The following is a 20,865-nucleotide window of genomic DNA, read 5'->3' on the forward strand; positions in this document are numbered from 1 at the left end:
TGCACAGGGAGGATTTATGTGCAAAAAAGAGTATTCATTCCTTTTGGGAGTCAGAGAAAGTAACCTATAAGTCTTTCCCATTTAGCCAAGAAGGGGGGATCAGACTGAGTATGAAGTTCTAGAAGGCATTTGTAAGAAGTGTAGCAAGATCTTCGGATCGGGCCATCTCCCAGGCACAGCTCGAATGTGTGCAATTTTCTAGGGCAGTGGTGGGCAACCTTTTTTTTCAACTGAGCCAAATCTCGCCAAAACCACGATTGAAATTTATTTTCAGAGCCACATTTTTAAAACTGAAAATTCATCCCCCATATAGTAATTCATCCCCCCTATAGTAATTCATCCCCCCTATAGTAATTCATCCCCCCTATAGTATTTCATTCCCCATATTGTGTCAATTCACTTACCTTTGCTCCGCGAGTTCTTCTCGCCGTGTTCCCGCGCCGTTCTGGTCTTCAGGGCGGACTGTGAGAGGAGAGGAGTTCGTCACGCTGCCCCGCCTACATCCTGGCTGCCCCGCCTATATCCTGACAGCTGCAGAGTCCTGACTTTTGGGGCGGCCGCCCGAGAGGAGGGAGGGGAGCGGGCGCCCGGCACACAGAAGAGCCGCATTTAAGTTTGTAAAGAGCCGCATGTGGCTCGCGAGCCGCGGCTTGCCGACCACTGTTCTAGGGAAAAGTGAGTGTTTAGGTAGAAGATGCAGGAAATGGGATAATTGGAGGGCCCTCCAACAATCCATAGAAGAAGTAGATGGATTGGGGAACAAAGTGCATAGTGTGAACCTTCCAGTGGGGCATAAAAAGTGATTAGCACGCAGCAGACCCTGAGATGACATGGAGCGAACATTGGAGTCATTGAGCCCGGGTAGAAATCCTGGGTGGCCTATTGGCATTATGTGGGAGGAGAGGCTCTCCAATGTGAAAAATCTGTCCATATCAGCCAGCACAGGACCTATTAGCGGGTGAGTGCTAAGGTGGGATATGTGTTCCTTTCCTACCCATGGCAGTCCCGCAAGCTGAGCCCCAGCCTCATCCTGCTCCAATTTGACCCATAGTTTGTAAGTCTGGTGTCTACACCAGTCTACTATAGTCATTTTGAACTGCTGTATAATATGATGGGTCCGGAAAGCTGGAAAACCTACTGAGGCATAGGTGTTTACCATGCCAGATAAACTGAATGAAAGCAGAGCCCACAGAGTGGAAGAAAGCTTGCGGCAGTTTAACTGGTAGGACCTACAGTAAGTATAACAACCTGGGCATAACTTTCAGTATGTTACAGTGACCAAATGACGATAAGGCAAGGGAATCCCATTTCTTTAAAACAGCAGATAAAGCAGTCAGGAGAGGTTTAACGGTCAGGGAATAGATTGCGTATAGATGCGCAGGTATTTTGGTCCCCAAGTATTGTATTGAATGCATAGCCCGTTTAATTGGAAAGTGACAGCAGACCTATTTGGTGCAAATAGGAGATTTCAAGTGAAGAACTTTTGTACCCACTGTGAAGCATGGTGGTGGAAATATAAATGGGGTTAATGTGCTGCATGAGGGTTTGGACAGCTTGCATCTTGAAGTCGGCTATGAATTCTGCATCATACAAAGTGTTTGAGAATGAGGCCATCTTGTCTTGAACCACGAATAGATTTTTTTAGTAAATTGATTCCAAGCATACTAGAAAATCCTTTCAACATTCCTTCCAAAGAAGTAGAGAGTGTTGGACTAGATTAGTCAAAGCCCTGATTTGATTCCCATTGAAATGTTATTGGAGGATTTAAAATGGAATGTTCATGCAAGAAAACCCGCAAACTTCTTGCAACTGAAGGAAATTTGCATGGAGAAGTGGTCAAACATTTCAAAACGTGTCTGAGACTATGGGCAGTTATGCAGTACACCTACAAGAAGCCATTTCTGCTTAAGAGGGCAATACCAGCTTCAAAGACCAAGGGTGTACTTACTTTTACACCGTACACATTTACATCTATTGACATTTATGTTGCATAAATGATTTCCCTATGTGTTTTTATTTAAGAATATCACCTTTTACCGGTAAACTCTGTTTCAATGATGATCTAATATTTGCCTGTTCAAATATGTCGCAAAATCAACAATTTCCATTCGGTGTACTAGTTCACACAACCTTATATTAAGCAGACCGTTTGTTTCAAACTGAATGTTTCAAAACAATATCTATTTTAACAATCTAGCCCATTCAGTCTGTACATGCCTGTTGTATTGCCGGAGAATGTATTGAGGTATTCTTTTTATTGTTACTGTTTTGTGCAGTGTGCAATTCTATCACCGGCCTTCAAAGTTCGAGAGTTTTCAGTGACAGATGTAGTACCTTATCCCATCTCCTTGAAGTGGAGCACCGAATTAGACGAGGCTGAAGGGTAAGAAGTGATGACTTCCCACTGATAGTTCTTATACATCTAGTCCAATTCTTTTTTTGGTGTTATTAAATTAAACTTGAACACCAGGAAGATGGCTAAGGCATAAATAATGCAGCTTGGAAATCATTAATACATAAAATGTATTTATTTTTAGTCCAACCAGTGTAAGTAACTGAAATCTGACTTGGGGAGAAGCAGCACAAGAAGCCAATCGGGTGTGCTGCAGTGCTAGAGGCCTGCTGATAGGAGGAGAAAGTAGATCAAAAGGAGAAGCAGTGCAGTGATTAGTTCATCTGTGACTGTCCTTTCCCAAGGTGTGGGTGACGTTGGGACCTGTTGGTGAAGGTAGCCATGCAGCAGAAAAAGATCTACTTCTTAACTAGACAGGCTTGTGCTATGGGGCAGAGTTTTGTGAATCCCAGGACTGGGTGTACAGAAATTCAAATACTTTGGCAGCTTTCGTATACTGTATGTATATACAGTATCCCAGAAGTGGGTACACCCCTCACTTTTTTGTAAATGTTTTTTTTTTCTATCTTTTCATGTGACATGTAAATTTGCTGTCCCCTCAGAATAACTCCACACACAGTCATTAATGTCTAAACCGCTGGCAACAAAAGTGAGTACACCCCTAAGTGAAAATGTCCAAATTGGGCCCAAAGTGTCAATATTTTGTGTGGCCACCATTATTTCCAGCATTGCCGTAACCCTCTTGGGCATGGAGTTCACCAGAGCTTCACAGGTTGCCACTGGAATCCGCTTCCATTCCTCCATGACGACATCATGGAACTAGTGGATGTTAGAGACCTTGCGCTCCTCCACCTTTCGTTTGAGGATGCCCCACAGATACTCAATAGGGTTTAGGTCTAGAGACATGCTTGGCCAGTCCATCACCTTTACTCTCAGCTTCTTTAGCAAGGCAGTGGTCGTCTTGGAGGTGTTTGGGGTAGTTATGTTGGAATACTGCCCTGCAGCCCAGTCTCCAAAGGGAGGGGATCATGCTCTGTTTCAGTATGTCGGCATTTATGGTTCCCTCAATGAACTGTAGCTACCCTGTGTCGGCAGCACTCGTGCAGCCCCAGACCATGACACTTCCACAACCATGCTTGACTGTAAGCAATACATACTTGTCTTTTGTACTCCTCACCTGGTTGCTGCCACACATGCTTGACACCATCTGAACCAAATAAATTTATCTTGGTCTCATCAGACCACAGGACATGGTTCCAGTAATCCATGTCCTTAGTCTGCTTGTCTTCAGCAGGCTGTTTGTGGGCTTTCCTTCTGGGACGACAGCCATGCAGAGCAATTTGATGCAGTGTGCGGCGTATGGTCTGAGCACTGACAGGCTGAGCCCCCACCCCTTCAACCTCTGCAGCATGCTGTGGCAGCACTCGTATGTCTATTTCCCAAAGACAACCTCTGGATATGACACTGAGCACGTACACTCATCTTCTTTGGTTGACCATGGTGAGGCCTGTTATGAGTGGAACCTGTCTTCTTAAACCACTATATGGTCTTGGCCACCGTGCTGCAGCTCAGTTTCAGCGTCTTGGCAATCTTCTTATAGCCTAGGCCATCTTTATGTAGAGCAACAATTCTTTTTTTCATATCCTCAGAGAGTTCTTTGCCATGAGGTGCCATGTTGAACCACCAGTGACCAGTATGCGAGAGTGAGAGCGATAACACCAAATTTAACACACCTGCTCCCCATTCACACCTGAGACCTTGTAACACTAACGAGCCACATGACATCGGGGAGGGGAAATGGCTAATTGGGCCCAATTTGGACATTTTCACTTAGTGGTGTACTCACTTTTGTTGCCAGGGGTTTAGACAATAATGGCTGTGTGTTGTTATTTTGAGGGGAGAGCAAATTTACACTTATACAAGCTGTACACTCACTACTTTACATTGTAGCAAAGTGTAATTTCTTCAGTGTTGTCACATGAAAAGATATAATAAAATATTTACAAAAATGTGAGGGGTGTACTCACTTCTGGGAGATACTATATTTATCTGTGAATTTAGCGGTTTAGCCTGAAGCAATCAAAACATTTATGGTGGAACGGTCTACCTTATCCCCACTTGCTTGGTGTAAAGAGGTTTCTAAAGTTTAAACTCCATCATTTAATGTTATTTTTTTTTTTTGTAGTTTTACAGGTGTCAAAATATCTGATTCCAGGCAGACCAGTAAATGGATTACTTTATCCAGTGTGTTTATTTTGTTTCAGAATTCATGAAATCTTCAACAGAAACCATGCTACTCCATGCTCAAAGGTTCTTACCTTCTATAGAAAGAATCCATTTTATCTGGAAGCCTTTTATATCGATTCTGCTACCATCCCTTATCCACAGCCTAAGATAGGTATGGGCTTTCCATCAATTGTTCTTCAGGCAATACAGATCTTAAAGAATAAGTTCACCTTTTTTGGGAAAAAAAAGATGAATGCTCATTTTTTTTGCAGGTTAAAAAAAGGTGAATTTTTTTTTTTTTTTTTTTCTTTTCTTCTATGGAGCTTGTATATCATTGCAAACTCTCAGGATAGCTGTCTGCCTGCACTTCGAATATGGGCAGGCAGTTATTTGAGAGCAGGAAGATCGATGAACTAAGACGGCATTTACCAGCACCCTCACAATTCATTAAAAACTACAAGTCGTCAGCCGCGATGGCTGACAGTACTTGTAGTCTATTCAATAACAGGAAACTGAATAACGTGGCCGTGTGGGCGGAGCCCTGCAGCGCTTCGCTAATGTCGTTGTGACAGCAGGGGTACAGGGAGAAGATCGAAGGGAGAGGGGGTTAATTCTTAACATGTTACATATTACACCCTAAATAGGACAGATAGGTCAGCTTGGCTTTTAAAGGGCTTTTGACCATTTTGTCACAAAGTGACATTTGTTTTCTATATGTAATTTTATTCCTGTTACTTAACCATGTCTCACCGGCTGTACCCTGATCCAGTCGGGCAGTCACATGATCGGAATGCCCACCTCCGCCTCCCGGTGTTTACAACCTCTTAAAGGGCTGGGAGGCTTCAGCGGGAAAAAGTTAAAGAACCATGTGTCATTGTATCATTTTAGGAATTACTGGCTGGGTGCCAAGGTCTAAATTTACTTTTTTTTGTTTTTTTGTGCTGGCTTATACATGAAATTTTATGGTATGAGGTTTTAGTTTTTTATTTTGAAACTTTACTTGTCTGGCTAAATCTTATTCTTTAGATAGCCTGCATATGCTTGTTTTGCTGTCAATCACAAAGTAGGGAAACCAGGATAAGAATGACATGACTGTCTTGTGCATAAAGCTTTCAAAAACAAACCACCAATAGCAGCTCCTGAATTTTTCTCCGGTTCCTTCAAGTAACTTAAAATGGTTTTCAAACTTGTTTTCTTAATATTTTCGTTAACAGGCCAGTTTGTGGTTCACAATATTTCTGCTGCAAAAGGAGAGAAGGCAAAGGTGAAGGTGAAAGTTCGGGTTAATACACATGGCATTTTCAGTGTCTCCACGGCGTTTGTTGTAGAAAAGGTGGAGGTGGAGGACACTGAAGATCAGTCTGCAGAGAGTGCTCAAGATGTTAAGAATCAAGACACATATACTATGGAAGAGGATGTAAGTATTTCTGTACAGGTGAAAAGTAAATGTAGTTAATGGGATTATTGAAGTTTGAGTGTCTTGAGTGTAACATTTTGCTGAACAGAATAAGTGGGGCATAGGCCCAGACACTCTTTACTGGAAGTACTTTAGTCCTTTTAGTGTGTGAATGGTGCACAGATGACTACCCTTCAGGCTGATCATTTTTGTGCTTGTAGTAGTATTATCACTGGTTGGTTAATCCTATTGACTCTTCTCATATGTTCTCATTTCCCATCTTATCTTTGTGCCTGGGTTTTTCTTTCAGAAGATTGTCCAGCAAGACCATGCAGAAGCTGGAACACAGCCCCAGGTACAAACTGATGGGCATCCCTCTCCTCCTCCTCTACCCGAACCCACCAGTGATGAACACAAAGTGACTGACACTGAAAAAGTGAGTGCTTTTTATGTTTTTTTTTTTTTTTTTTTTATTTGTGAATTAACTAATGTACTTATCTCCTGCCTAATCGAAGATTCCAGATAGCAACTTCCCAGCTGTGCTGTCCAAAAGAGTGTTCTCTTTAGACTAGTTACATAGCTGTCATGATTAACCAGTTGCTGACCTCCTCCTATCAGATGTACGGCTACAGGGTGGGTGGCTGCGCTATGCAAAATCACGCGCGTGTGATTTTGCATTCCTGGGTATGGGGAGTGCACGCATGCTCCACCTTATCTGCGCTGTCATTGGCTCCTGAAGATGCCAATCACCGGGTCCAGACTAGCAATTCATGGCCAGGACTCGGTGATCGGCGGAGCAGCTGACAGGGGAGAGATCTGAGACTAAACAACATAGATCTCTCTCCTGTCAGCAGGGACATGCTGCTTTCTATCTCTCTGCAAAACCGATTAAAAAACCAGCACATCCCCTAGTAAGACAGCACACCATAAGCACAAAGCAGTACACAATTAAACCTTTGTCTGCCCAGTTTCATTAGTACAGTGTCAGTGTTTTTATTAGCACTGATTACTGGATTAGTGTCACTGTAGATGTTCGTGGCAGTTAGTTCCCACCCAGTGTCAGTGTCAGAATACCCTCCGTCCCACTATTAAGTTGCTGATCACAGCTATTACTAGTATAAAAATAAATAAATAAAATTCTAGTGTGTTTGTGTGTATACATGTATGTATATGTGTGTGTATATATAGTGTTTGTATACTGCCATTTATAGACGTTATAACTTTTAACTTTTTTTTTTATACTGGATGTGTTTTATAGCTAAATGTAAAAAAATATATAATTTTTTTTTTTTTTCTCTAAAATTGTCAGCCTTTTTTTATAGCGCAAAAACTGCAGAGGTGATTTATATACCACCAAAATAAAGCTCGATTTGTGGGGAAAAAGACACAAATTTAATTTATGTACAGCATTGCAAGACCGCGCAATGGTCAGTTAAGATAATGCAGTGCTGTATTGCAAAAAATGACCTGGTCATGAAGGGGGGTGAACCTTCCAGAGGGCAACTGGTTAAGTAAATCTGTCATGAGAGACAGATGTTTATTCTCATGACAGTTTTCTTCTAGACTTGGTTTAACATGAGAAACAAGTTAAATCCCAGATGAAATCTTTATCTCAGCCTAAGTGTAAAGGCTGTTAATGATTCTGTACATTGACGTTCACAACTGAACAAATGGCTATTAATAATTTATTTTGCAAGTGCTCTAATTGGATGTATGTGCTTCAGGGAGAAGATTTGGAGATTACATCTTTTAAGATGCTTGTTTTCAATTACACAAAAAAACAAAAACAAAACCTTATTAAAAATAAAAGCGATAATTGGAAAAGGGGGACAATTTATTCCATCTAAATTCTCAGTCTTTCTGAGCCATAAGTTCCCAGTCCAGTAACGTAACGTATATGTCTGTCTATGCCTTCACTAGTCAGGTCCAAGGTCTATAACTGAGGTCTGGATTGAGACCTGATATGGATCAGAACTCTTCTCTGCTCAGATGATTTTTCCCAAAATGTACTTGCCACAAACTATGCTAAAACTGGCCCTTTCCCTATATGAAGAGCTTTCCCTGTAAAAGACCTTTAAATGTCTTTACCTCTGCCCACAAGACTTAACTGCTATGCAGTGAAATGATCTCTTGATATCAGCTGGGAAATGGAAACACCTCCACTAGTGTTGATTTGCTAGGTCCTCTGCAACTATTGCTGATTCCTCCTACTCACCTCCATGTCACTATTGTATCCTGTAACAAGTGGAGGCCAAAGGAAGAAAGAAGGGGGGGGTACTGTATCACAAGCATCAGTCTCCCTATAGCCTTCAGCCCCAGTTCACACTATAACCCACATGTGAATCTCACAGGAACCACATTGCATTCCTGTGCAAGTCACATAAGATGCAGTGCAATTTGAGCAAATTAATTTTGAGTGGGCTCAAATCTCACTGCATGGCACCAAAACTTTACATGTACTTTTTTTGGAGCTGCATCGCAAGCATTATACATGGTCTTTTTGTACCATATGATCTGGTGCAGACAAATGCACTGCATTTTGAGTCCTGCGTGCGGTGTCATTTAACTTGCTGTTGACACCTGCAGGAGATTACAAGAGCAGTGCGATTGCAGAGCAGTGTAGGAAACATGCAGGGATTGTGGCATTTCCCGCATCACATAAGCGTCAACCTAGAATCAGGGAAGGAGCACTTGAACTTTGGCAAACCACAACTGTGGGAACTTATAGAGGTTTGTATTGTGTTTTTTGCATCATTTGCAAAATGTTTGTTTTTTTTTTTTTTTGAGGTTTTATTTGTTGTTTTTAGGTAAATGAAAAGAAGAGTGATAAACCTCCTGAAGCCAAGAAGGCAAAGATTAAGGTGAAGAATATTGAGGTGCCTGTTGAAGCCAACTTTGTGTGGAAACTAGGGAAGGACTTGCTTAATATGTACATTGAGAATGAGGTGAGTAAGAGGTCTAGTTTGATGTACATATGTTTTAGGTCACATGCTAGGTGTGAATGGGGCCTTAATGTGAAAAATTTCATGTTGATCCTTCTTGAATATTTTATCTCCCAGCCCCCTTCCCCCATGTAATGGAGATTAGGGGTGGGTGTTTTGTAGTCCTAAAACAATTCAGTAATAGGGTGACTACACTGTTCCTCCATTGATACAGTACAATGAGTGAGCTGGTCACTCTAGGACAGTAAGTGCTGATATACAGGATTATCAGGAAAAATAAAGGTAAAAATTAAAACTAATGCAGCCACCATATGTAAAGATTGGTGGTTCAGATACACTTTAATCTTGGTACTAGCATTGCTAGTTTGTACAATATGTGGACACAGTCTGAGCATCTCAGTCCTGCTCCTCCACTTTTTTTTTTTTTTTTTTTTTTTAATCGAGAGAAAAAAAAAAGGGTCAAAGGATTGCTGCACATCTAAAATGTTGAATCCATTGTACACAAATATATTAGAAGTACTCCATACTGATAACCGTTTCGGGCTTGTATGGTCACATCCTTCCTCCGATCAGAATACAACCAAGTACAACTTTATATATGAGACCTGTGGGAATGTCTGTTTGCATTGCACAATAAGGGTGCTGTCCACATCATCTGATTTTCATAGATTATATATATATATATATATATATATATATATATATATATATATATATATATATATATATATATATATATTCCCCATTAATATCTAAACTGCTGGCAACAAAAGTGAGTACACCCTTAAGTGAAAATGTCAAAATTGAGCCCAAAGTGTCAATATTTTGTATGGTCACCAATATTTTCCAGCACTGCCTTAACCCTCTTGGGCAGGGGTCCTCAAACTTTTTAAACGGGGCCAGTTCACTGTCCCTCAGACCGTTGGAGGGCCGGACTATAGTTTTTAAAAACAAAACAAAAAAAAACAAATGCGGACACAGTACAGGAGATGACCAGAGACTGCAGACATACGGCAGCGGGAATACTGGGCCGGCCACTCCATGAGACACACAGACATTTCCCCCCAAGTGTGTCTTACGGAGCTAAATAGTGCCCCATCAGTGTCAGTGGGAGGAATCATGCCCCATTATTAGTCAGTGGGAGGAATAGTGCCCCATCATTGGTGTCAGTTCGAGGAATAGTGCCCCATCATTAGTGTCAGTGGGGGGAGGAATAGTGCCCCATTATTGGTGTCAGTGGGGGGGGGGAATAGTGCCCCTTCATTGGTGTCTGTGGGGGAAGGGGATAGTGTCCCAACATTGGTGTCAGTGGGAGGAATAGTGTCCCATCATTGGTGTCAGTGGAAAGAATAGTGCCCCATCTTTGGTGTCAGTGGGAGGAATAGTACGTCATTAGTGTCAGTGGGGGAGAATTGTGCTCCGTCATTGGTGTCAGTGGGGGGGAATAGTGCCCCATCATTGGTGTCAGTGGGGGGGAATAGTGCCCCATCATTGGTGTCAGTGGGAGGAATAGTGTCCCATCATTGGTGTCAGTGGGAGGAATAGTGTCCCATCATTGGTGTCAGTGGGAGGAATAGTGTCCCATCATTGGTATCAGTGGGAGGAATAGTGTCCCATCATTGGTATCAGTGGGAGGAATAGTGTCCCATCATTGGTATCAGTGGGAGGAATAGTGTCCCATCATTGGTGTCAGTGGGAAGAATAGTGCCCCATCTTTGGTGTCAGTGGGAGGAATTGTACGTCATTGTGTCAGTGGAGTGGAATAGTGCCCCGTCATTAGTGTCAGTGAGGGGGATAGTGTCCCAACGTTGGTGTCAGTGGGAGGAATAGTGTTCCATCGTTGGTGTCAGTGGGAGGAATAGTGTCCCATTGTTGGTGTCAGTGGGGGGTGGAATAGTGGCCCATCGTTGGTGTCAGTGGGGGGTGGAATAGTGCCCCATCGTTGGTGTCAGTGGGGGGTGGAATAGTGCCCCATCGTTGGTGTCAGTGGGGGAAGGAAAAGTGCCCCATCATTGGTGTCAGTGGGAGGAATAATGCCCCATCATTAGTATCAGTGACACCAATGATGGGGTACTATTCCTCCCACTGACACCAATGACACGTAACTTGCTGACCCCTGCTCCAGCCTAGGTGCTACTGCAGCCAGCATACCTGGTTGCAGCAGCACCATCAGCATGGCACACTTGCCTGTCAGCTGTCCTTCACTCCGGCCTCTCTCTCACTCGATGTTCGCGGGGTCGCTCGGCTCCGCCTCCTCGCAGGTGATTGGCCGCCTGTGTGCCTTTCCTGAGTTACAGTTCTGGCGCCCAATCACCGGTGAGGAGGCGGAGCCAAGTGGCAGGAGTGAGGGAGTGGTCGGAGTGAATGAAGGAGCAGTGCTTCCTGGACTGGATCATCGTGGGACTGGGACCGGAGCCAGGTAAGGTACAGCAGCCCCCTGCCCACCCCTGTACTTAGTGTCTCTTCCTGTCCTGCCCCTGCCGGCGGGCCGGATAAATGGCCTCAGCGGGCCGCAGTTTGAGGACCCCTGCTCTTGAGCATGGAGTTCGCCAGAGCTTCACAGGTTGCCACTAGAGTCCTCTTCCACGACGACATCACGGAGCTGGTGGATGTTAGAGATCTTGCGCTCCTCCACCTTCCGTTTGAGGGTGCCCCACAGATGCTCAATAGGGTTTAGGTCTGGAGACATGCTTGGCCAGTCCATCGCTTTTACCCTCAGCTTCTTTAGCAAGGCAGTAGTCCTCTTGGAGGTGTTTGGGGTTGTTATCCTGTTGGGATATTGCCCTGCAGCCCAGTCTGGAACTGTAGCTCCCCAGTGCCGGCAGCACTCATGAGCCCCACACCATGACACTCCCACCACACTTGACTGTAGGCAAGACACACTTGTCTTTGTACTCCTCACCTGGTTGCCGCCACAGACGCTTGACACCATCTGAACCAAATAAGTTTATCTTGGTATCATCAGGACATGGTTCCAGTAATCCATGTCCTTAGTCTTGCTTGTCTTCAGCAAACTGTTTGCGGGCTTTCTTGTGCATCATCTTTAGAAGAGGCTTCCTTCTGGGACGACAGCCATGCAGACCAATTTGATGCAGTGTGCTGCGTATGGTCTGAGCACTGACAGGTTGACCCCCCCCCCTCCCTTCAACCTCTGCAGTAATGCTGGCAGCACTCATACGTCTATTTTCCAAAGACAACCTCTGGATATGACACTGAGCACGTGCACTAAACTTCTTTGGTATTCTTTGGCAAGGCCTGTTCTGAGTGGAACCTGTCCTGTTAAACCACTGTATGGTCTTGGCCGCTGTGCTGCAGCTCATTTTCAGGGTCTTGGCAATCTTCTTATATCCTAGGCCATCTTTATGTAGAGCAACAATTCTTTTTTTCATATCCTCAGAGCGTTCTTTGCCATGAGGTGCCATGTTGAACTTCCAGTGACCAGTATGAGAGAGTGAGAACGATAACACCAAATTTAACACAGCTGCTCCCCATTCACACCTGAGACCTTGTAACATTAAGGAGTCACATGACATCGGGGAGGGAAAGTGGCTAATTGGGCCCAATTTGGACATTTTCACTTCGGGGTGTACTCACTTTTGTTGCCAGCGGTTTAGACATGAATGGCTGTGTGTTATTTTGAGGGGAGAGCAAATTTACACTGTTATACAAGCTGTACACTCACTACGGTTTACATTGTAGCAAAGTGTCATTTCTTCAGTGTTCAAACCAAGCATCATAATGGGGAACAAAGGGGATTTAAGTGACTTTGACCGCGACATGGTTCTTGGTGCCAGACGGGCTGATCTGATTATTTCAAAAACTGCTGATCTACTGGGATTTTCATGCACAATCATCTTTAGGGTTTACAGAAAATGGTCCCCAAAAGAGAAAATATCCAGTGAGCAGCAGTTGTGTGGATGAAAATGCCTTGTTGATGTCAGAGGAGAATGGGCAGACTGTTTGATAGAAGGGCAACAGTAACTCAAATAACCACACATTACAACCAAAGTATTCAGAATACCATCTCTGAACTCACAACATGAACCTTGAAGCAGATGGGCTACAGCAGCAGAAAACCACACCAGGTGCCACTCTGTCAGCCAAGAACAGGAAATGAAGGCTACAGTTTGCACAGGATCACCAAAATTGGACAAGATTGGAAAAATGTTGCCTTCTCTAATGAGTCTCTATTTCAACTGTGACATTGATAGTAGAGTCAGAATTTGGCGTAAACATGAAAGCATGGATCCATCCTGTCTGGTATCAATATTTCAGGCTGGTGCTGGTGGTGTAATGGTGTGGGCGATCTTTTTCTTGGCACACTTTGGACCCCTTAGTACCAACTGAGAATTGTTTAAATGCCACGGCCTACCTGATTATTGTTGCTGCCCATGTCCATCCCTTTATAGAGTACCCATTTTGTCATCATGTCACAAAGCTTAAATCATCTCAAACTGGTTTCTTGAACGTGACAATGAGTTCACTGTACTCCAATGGCCTCCACAGTCACCAGATCTCAATTCAATAGAGCACCTTTGGGATGTGGTGGAACAGGAGATTTGCATCATGGATGTGCAGCCAACATATCTGCACCAACTGCAAGGGTGGCACAGTGGCTTAGTGGTTAGCACGTCTGCCTTGCAGTAAATGGGTCATGGGTTTGATTCCTGACCATGGCGCCTCCTGCATGGAGTTTGCATGTTCTCCTTGTGCTTGCGTGGGTTTACGTTGGGTGCTCCGGTTTCCTCCCAAACTCCAAAGACATGCTGGTAGGTTAATTGGATCCTGTCTAAATTGGCCCTAATATGTGTATGTATGAATGTAAGTTAGGGACCTTAGGTTGTACACCCCTTGAGGGTTAGGGACTGATTTGAATGTTCAATATATATGTGTAAAGCGCTGCGTAAATTGGCAGCGCTATATAAGTACCTGACATAAATAAAACTGCGTGATGCTATCATGTCTATATGGACCAAACTCTGAGGAATGTTTCCAGCACCTTGTTGAATCTATGCCGCAAAGAATTTAAGGCAGTTCTGTAGGCAAAAGGGGGTCCAACCCGGTAATAGCAAGTTGTACCTAATAATGTTTAGCTGCTTAGTGTAACCTGTCACAATCATGCACACAGGGAGAGGCGCGTTTCTCCATTTTGCTCCAAACTTCTGCATTTTGGTATTTCTCTTAAATTCCAAATCAGTCTCTCTCCTCCGATTTTCCCCCCTCCCTCAACAATGCGTTAAGCGTACCTAGCTAGCCCCTGCCTTTATACAATCCTTTTACCAAATAAGGCAATTGGGTTCTGTTGTAAGAGACCCCGTTGATTTTGGGTAGCAAAAGAGGTTATGTTTTGTGTGTAGAAAGAGAAATGAGGACCTTCTGCGTTTTAACATCTAGCAGAGAGGGGAATCTCGCTGTAACAACGAAATTGAGTGCGAGACCAGAAATCCCTTTTTAGCTCATCAGATTTGAAACTGCTTAACCCCAGGCATCTATTTGGCAAGTACTTATTTACCTAAGAGAGGCCTGTAATTGGCATCATAGGTAGACCTCAACTATGAGAGACAAAATGAGAAAAAAAAATCCAGACAATCACATTGGCTGATTTGGAAAGAATTTATTTGCAAATTATGGTGGAAAATAAGTATTTGGTCACCTACAAACAAGCACGATTTCTGGCTCTCACAGACCTGTACCTTCTTTAAGAGGCTCCTCTGTCCTGCACTCATTACCTGTATCAATGGCACCTGTTTGAACTTGTTATCAGTATAAAAGACACCTGTCCACAACCTCAAACAGTCACACTCCAAACTCCACTATGGTGAAGACCAAAGAGCTGTCGAAGGACACCAGAAACGAAATTGTAGACCTGCACCAGGCTGGGAAGACTGAATCTGCAATAGGCAAGCAGCTTGGTGTGAACAAATCAACTGTGGGAGCAATAATTAGAAAATGGAAGACCTACAAGACCACTGATAATCTCCCTCGATCTGGGGCTCCACGCAAGATCTCACCCCGTGGGGGTCAAAATGATCACAAGAACGGTGAGCAAAAATCCCAGGACCACACGGGGGGACCTAGTGAATGACCTGCAGAGAGCTGGGACCAACGTAACAAAGGCTACCATCAGTAACACACTACGCCGCCAGGGACATGTCCCCCTGCTTAAACCAGTACATGTCCAGGCCCCTCTGAAGTTTGCTAGAGAGCATTTGGATGATCCAGAAGAGGATTGGGAGAATGTCATATGGTCAGATGAAACCAAAATAGAACTGTTTGGTAGAAACACAACTTCTCGTGTTTCTACCAGAGAGAATGCTGAGTTGCATCCAAAGAACACCATACCTACTGTGAAGCATGGGGGTGGCAACATGCTTTGGGGCTGTTTCTCCGCAAAGGGACCAGGACGACTGATCCATGTTACAGGACAGAATGAATGGGGCCATGTATCGTGAGATTTTAAGTGCAAACCTCCTTCCATCAGCAAGGGCATCGAAGATGAAACGTGGCTGGGTCTTCCAACATGACAATGATCCAAAACATACCGCCCGGGCAACGAAGGAGTGGCTTCGTAAGAAGCATTTCAAGGTCCTGGAGTGGCCTAGCCAGTGTCCAGATCTTAACCCCATAGAAAACCTTTGGAGGGAGTTGAAAGTCCGTGTTGCCCAGCGACAGCCCCAAAACATCACTGCTCTAGAAGAGATCTGCATGGAGGAATGGGCCAACATACCAGCAGCAGTGTGTGCCAACCTTGTGAAGACTTACAGGAAACGTTTGACGTCTGTCATTGCCAACAAAGGATATATAACAAAGTATTGAGATGAGCTTTTGATATTGACCAAATACTTATTTTCCACCATAATTTGCAAATAAATTCTTTCCAAATCAACCAATGTGATTCTGGATTTTTTTTCTCATTTTGTCTCTCATAGTTGAGGTCTACCTATGATGCCAATTACAGGCCTCTCATCTTTTTAAGTGGGAGAACTTGCACAATTGGTGGCTGACTAAATACTTTTTTGCCCCACTGTATGTGTGTGTGTGTGTGTATATGTGTGTGTGTATATATGTGTGTGTATGTATATGTGTGTGTGTATATGTGTGTATGTATATGTGTGTGTGTGTGTGTGTGTGTGTGTGTGTGTGTGTGTGTATATGTGTGTGTGTGTGTATGTATGTATGTATATATATATTATGATAGAGAGAGAGAGAGAGATCTCTATCTCTCATACACTATATATATGTATGTATGTTACTTTTTTTTTCTGTAAATGTTTCTACTGCACCCTTCAGTAATAAATCTTACTTTCTGAAAGTGTTGAACTGTTTTTATAGCTCTTTAATGTGATTTATCAATCCCTGCCGCTGAAGAGCGCTACTATGAGTGTTTTAACCCTCTGTATAACCTGTCCGTGGAGATAGCGGTATACCGACGATTAACCAATCATCCTAGTGTATTGCTGAGTTTCCTCTTTCTCTGTACAAAAAGGAGGTGGTGGCAGTGTGAAGGGTTAATTGCGTAATTAACCTGATCCAGTAACAATTGCATTCAGGCTGCTGGTACATAGATTGTGGTCCAATTAGCTGGAAAATCGTTGTGCAGGGTGCAGCTGGGCGTAGCATTGTTGCGCACGTGACATCGTGGTTTCAGATTGGCTAGTCCTTCGGTCACGAGTTTGGTGAGAAGGGCAGGGGTCTGACGTGCGATCGTCACATAACCTACTTAAATTCGAGAGTGACAGAATGCCTGCCTGTTTTCAGGCCTTCCTGCTGCCATGTTGTAAGCTGTAACAAGGGATGAGCTAATTGAATTGCACATCCACGATCAGTCTTGATTAAAACCGGTCGCAAAGCAATGGATGGTCCTTTCTTCACAATTACATAGAAATACATAGATCTGAAGTTTGAATATATGCCGACTTGTGTTTTCATTATTCAAATTAACATTTGCTTCATTCAGCAGTTTACAAATTGTTTCACTCATCCAGCAGAGCTTGTTGTTTTGTAAGGTGTAGGCACAAGTTGGGCCACAGCACCACTAGTTAGCTTCTCTTGTTCTGTTGAAAGGGTTACTGGGCCAGCTCTGTCTTTCATTAGTAATTGCTGTTCTTGAGTCATTTGCAGTAAGACGTCATAATTGCAGGATTTGTCTGTACTCTGTAAACCTTGTTCAGCTATGTCCTCCGTTTCACATTCAGTGAGTAATATCCTATAATTACTCGTGTTGTGGCAGTGATAATTAGTAGCTTGGTGTATAGGATTACTCTTCCAAATGCACCTGCCTTCTAAGAGGGATATGTGCCTCTGCTATGTGAACAAACATCCTCAAATACAGCAAATTACTGCAGACAAGTAGCCCACTAAACATCTTGTCTTCTGGTATTTGTAGGGTAAAATGATCCTCCAAGATAAGCTGGAGAAGGAGAGGATCGATGCCAAGAATGCTGTTGAGGAACATGTTTATGAATACAGAGATAGACTCTCTGGACCCTACAGCAAATTCATCTCTGAGGAGGTAAGTTCATGTGCTACTCACTCAGGATCATTAGAAATGATTCTGCCTAATAACGCCTAATGTTTGTCACATTTATATATGTCTAAATGTCCCTTGATGGTTAATGTTGTATGGTTCATTATAATAGGATCACAGACAGTTTTCTGAGCTTCTGACAGCAACAGAGGACTGGCTCTATGAAGATGGAGAAGATCAGTCAAGGCAGGTGTATGTTGAGAAGTTGGAAGAATTAAAGGTAAATGTTCCTTATTGGTGAGAAGTGACTGGTTATTGGGCCTTATATTTGTGTTTGAAAAATAGAATGTTTAAATTTGCTATGGTGGATTTTCATTTATGGAATTCTGTACTCCTTTTTTTTTTTTCTTAAATGTATCTAAATTCCACATGGTTTGGATAGCGTAGTGGATGAGGGAATTAACTGATCAAGAGAAAATTGAGTCATGGAGGCCTATAGGTCTCCTTTACACTAGGTCTCCTTTACGTCTAGTATAGTTAAGCCCTTTTGCAGTACTAGTTCCCTTGCTGTCATGCTATTTACAGTGGCTTCAGTACTTTTTTATGCTGGCCATACAATAGTAGTTTTTCCGACGAGAATATTTGTACGAAAATTCTTTGTATGTTTGATGAATAGATGAATGTTGTTCCAAAAATTTAACTTGCTTTTCACATCTGATTTTAAATAAATGTTACTCCAAAATGAAAACCACGTACACTGTTTGAAAATGTATTTGAGAAAAATTTTCCATCATGCTTGTTCGAATTTTTTCATCACTGGTTAACAACAAACATTGATTTAACCCCACTAACGATAGAGTCCAACAAACATTCTTAAAACAAACCTTTTCAAATGAAAACCTGTGTATAGCTATCATTTGTCACTGGCTTGGTACAAATATCCATGCAAGGTCTTCTGAGTGTATTCTGGGTTTCCATATAGTTATGCTTGTTCCAAGACAATTTTGAATCTAGATGCAGCCAGGCACATAGCATCTTTCACACTGGCTGTATTCTAAATTCTTGTCTTGCACATACACACCTCCCACTGTTAACCATTGTTGTCATTCTTCATTTTAGAAATTAGGTTCTCCTGTCCATGAGAGGTATAGGGAATCAGAAGAGCGCCCGAGAGCATTTGAAGAACTTGGACAGAGGCTACAGCACTATGCAAAGATTGTGGATGAATACAATGACCAGGTAATGTGTGTTTACAGATTTCACACTTTATGATTAGTCGAAGGGCCCTAATAGAAAAGCCTATGATTGTCTGCTGTTGTCTTCATGTTGACATTAACTTTCTATAATGTGACACTCTTATCTCTATTGTCTTATAAGTGTTTCTTTGTGTTTGTACAGAATGAGGCTTACCAACATATCCGCACTGTAGACATCGAGAAAGTGGAAAAGTGTGTGCGTGATACCATGGAATGGATGAATAATGCCATGAATGCTCAGGCTAAGCAGCAGTTAAACCAGAATCCAATAGTCTACACCCATGACATCAAAGCACAGCGCTCTGTAAGTATCAGGATTTATGTTCTGAAAAGCTGCATTTCACTTTCTTACTAGAATATTCTAATATTCTATTTTATTTTCTTCAGTCAGGTCAGATTTATTTTACAAGGGCAAAAGTGCGGATTGCATCTCCATATTTATCGGCTACCTGCTCAGACTGGTGGTTTCATAGTGGGAGTAGAAGTTGCAATTAAGGATGCACTGATACAGTGGGGTTTTTGTTTGGGTTTTTTTTTTATTTTTTTTATTAGTGAGTACCAGTACTGATACTTTTGGTAAAGTACTCGCTGATTACTGATACTTTGCAAAGCGATTTGCATTAATGGACACAAATTGCACCGCAAAGACTAGCATGCAATTTGAACAGCAATGTGGTTCCTGTCCAAATCGCATGTGGTTTCCCCACTGCGCCTGTCTCCTACCACTGAGACTCCGCATAGGATGCCTGCAGGGAGGTTTCCCGCACCGCTCCTATGTGAACTTGAGCTATGGCAAGCGTACATTCACACAGGAGCAGTGGGGAAATTGCATGCGATTTGGACAAGAATTGTATTTCTGTTCAAATTGCATGCTAATCTTAGTGGTGCTGTTTGCGTCCATTAAAGCAAATCGCACTGCAGAGTATCCGTTATTTAAAGAGAAGCGATTGCACATGAGCATGTGGAGCACAGAGCCTTAAAGGGACAGTCCACAATATATAATTTTGTCAAATTGGGACACTGTTAATATGTTAATGCACAGTGAACGGGATTTGGTAAACGCATGATAAAAGTTATTTAAAGAGACGCGATTGCACATGAGCACGTGGAGCACAGAGCCTTAAAGGGGCAGTTCACAATTTATCATTTAGTCGTATTGGGACACTGTTAATATGTAAATGCACAGTGAACAAGATTTAGTAAACGCATGATCAATATGGGAATGTATATGGAATAAACTGCCTTTATGGTTTATAAGGAGATATGTTGGAAGCACGGAATATGCACCGTATGATAATTTAGTACTGTCACACAGCAAGGTGTATGTACATTTTGATGATTGGATTACACAATATTGCACTGCATATATTATATATAATAAAAAATACTCAGCATCTGTGTATCCCTAGTTACAATATTTTCTTATATTAACAATGATATATAGATAATCACTACAGATTACCCTGGGGGGTAAAAAGAGGCTGATAAATTACATTTTTGAGGTCTTATTAAACTGTGTTTATGTAAACCTAAGAAAATTGTGTTGTAGTTTCTCCTCTCACCTTCCAGGATGGCACACCTGAAAGAAATGAGAGGCTCCTCCCTACTTAGGGTTGCCACTTCATCCCTTTAATACTGAACACATATTAATTACACAGGTTCTGTGGCTGATGAAGGTGGTAATTAAACTCAGTGCCTGGTCTTCGTCTGTCTTCTTCTTGTCTTTGTCTTCTTCTTGTCTTTGTCTTCTTCTTCGTCTTTGTCTTCTTCTTCGTCTTTGTCTTCTTCTTCGTCTTTGTCTTCTTCTTCGTCTTTGTCTTCTTCTTCGTCTTTGTCTTCTTCTTCGTCTTTGTCTTCTTCTTCGTCTTTGTCTTCTTCTTCGTCTTTGTCTTCTTCTTCGTCTTTGTCTTTTTTCTTCGTCTTTGTCTTCTTCTTCGTCTTTGTCTTCTTCTTCGTCTTCGTCTTTGTCTTCTCCCAGGATTCGAATTTTGGCTGATTCAGTAGGAATTGGCCAAAATTCAGGCTGTATATGGCTGGCTTTACTGTATTTTCATGGATGCTATGCCTAAGACCACAATCTTCATCCTTCTCAAAACTAGTCAGTAGGACTTCTAGGGGTCACTTGAAAAAAAGATTGAAAAGATGTTTTTAGAGCACTTCTCTCCTTTTTTTTTTTTTTTTCCCTCAGACTTTGTGTTGGTTTCTACTTTTTATAGTACAGCTTG

At 42.5% G+C, this 20,865-nt stretch overlaps 1 protein-coding gene across 3 annotated transcripts in view; it reads left to right on the forward strand.

Moving 5' to 3' along the window:
- HSPH1 (heat shock protein family H (Hsp110) member 1) overlaps positions 1-20,865 on the forward strand; it is a 55,566-nt gene that overhangs the window by 31,869 nt on the left and 2,832 nt on the right. The window contains exons 9-17 of one of the 3 annotated variants that reach the window (XM_089690892.1): positions 2,277-2,383; positions 4,618-4,751; positions 5,794-5,996; positions 6,289-6,411; positions 8,783-8,920; positions 17,304-17,429; positions 17,557-17,664; positions 18,504-18,623; positions 18,783-18,944. In XM_089690892.1, coding sequence (XP_089547018.1) covers positions 2,277-2,383; positions 4,618-4,751; positions 5,794-5,996; positions 6,289-6,411; positions 8,783-8,920; positions 17,304-17,429; positions 17,557-17,664; positions 18,504-18,623; positions 18,783-18,944 — 1,221 coding nt within the window. Of the gene's footprint in view, positions 1-2,276; positions 2,384-4,617; positions 4,752-5,793; positions 5,997-6,285; positions 6,412-8,782; positions 8,921-17,303; positions 17,430-17,556; positions 17,665-18,503; positions 18,624-18,782; positions 18,945-20,865 lie in introns of all 3 variants that reach the window. The other 2 variants (XM_089690891.1, XM_089690893.1) reach the window with 2 other exon arrangements.

This window comes from Staurois parvus, unplaced genomic scaffold (genome assembly GCF_062004578.1).
Source record: "Staurois parvus isolate SC_StPar_1 unplaced genomic scaffold, SC_StPar_1.0 ptg000544l, whole genome shotgun sequence".
NCBI lineage: Eukaryota > Metazoa > Chordata > Amphibia > Anura > Ranidae > Staurois > Staurois parvus.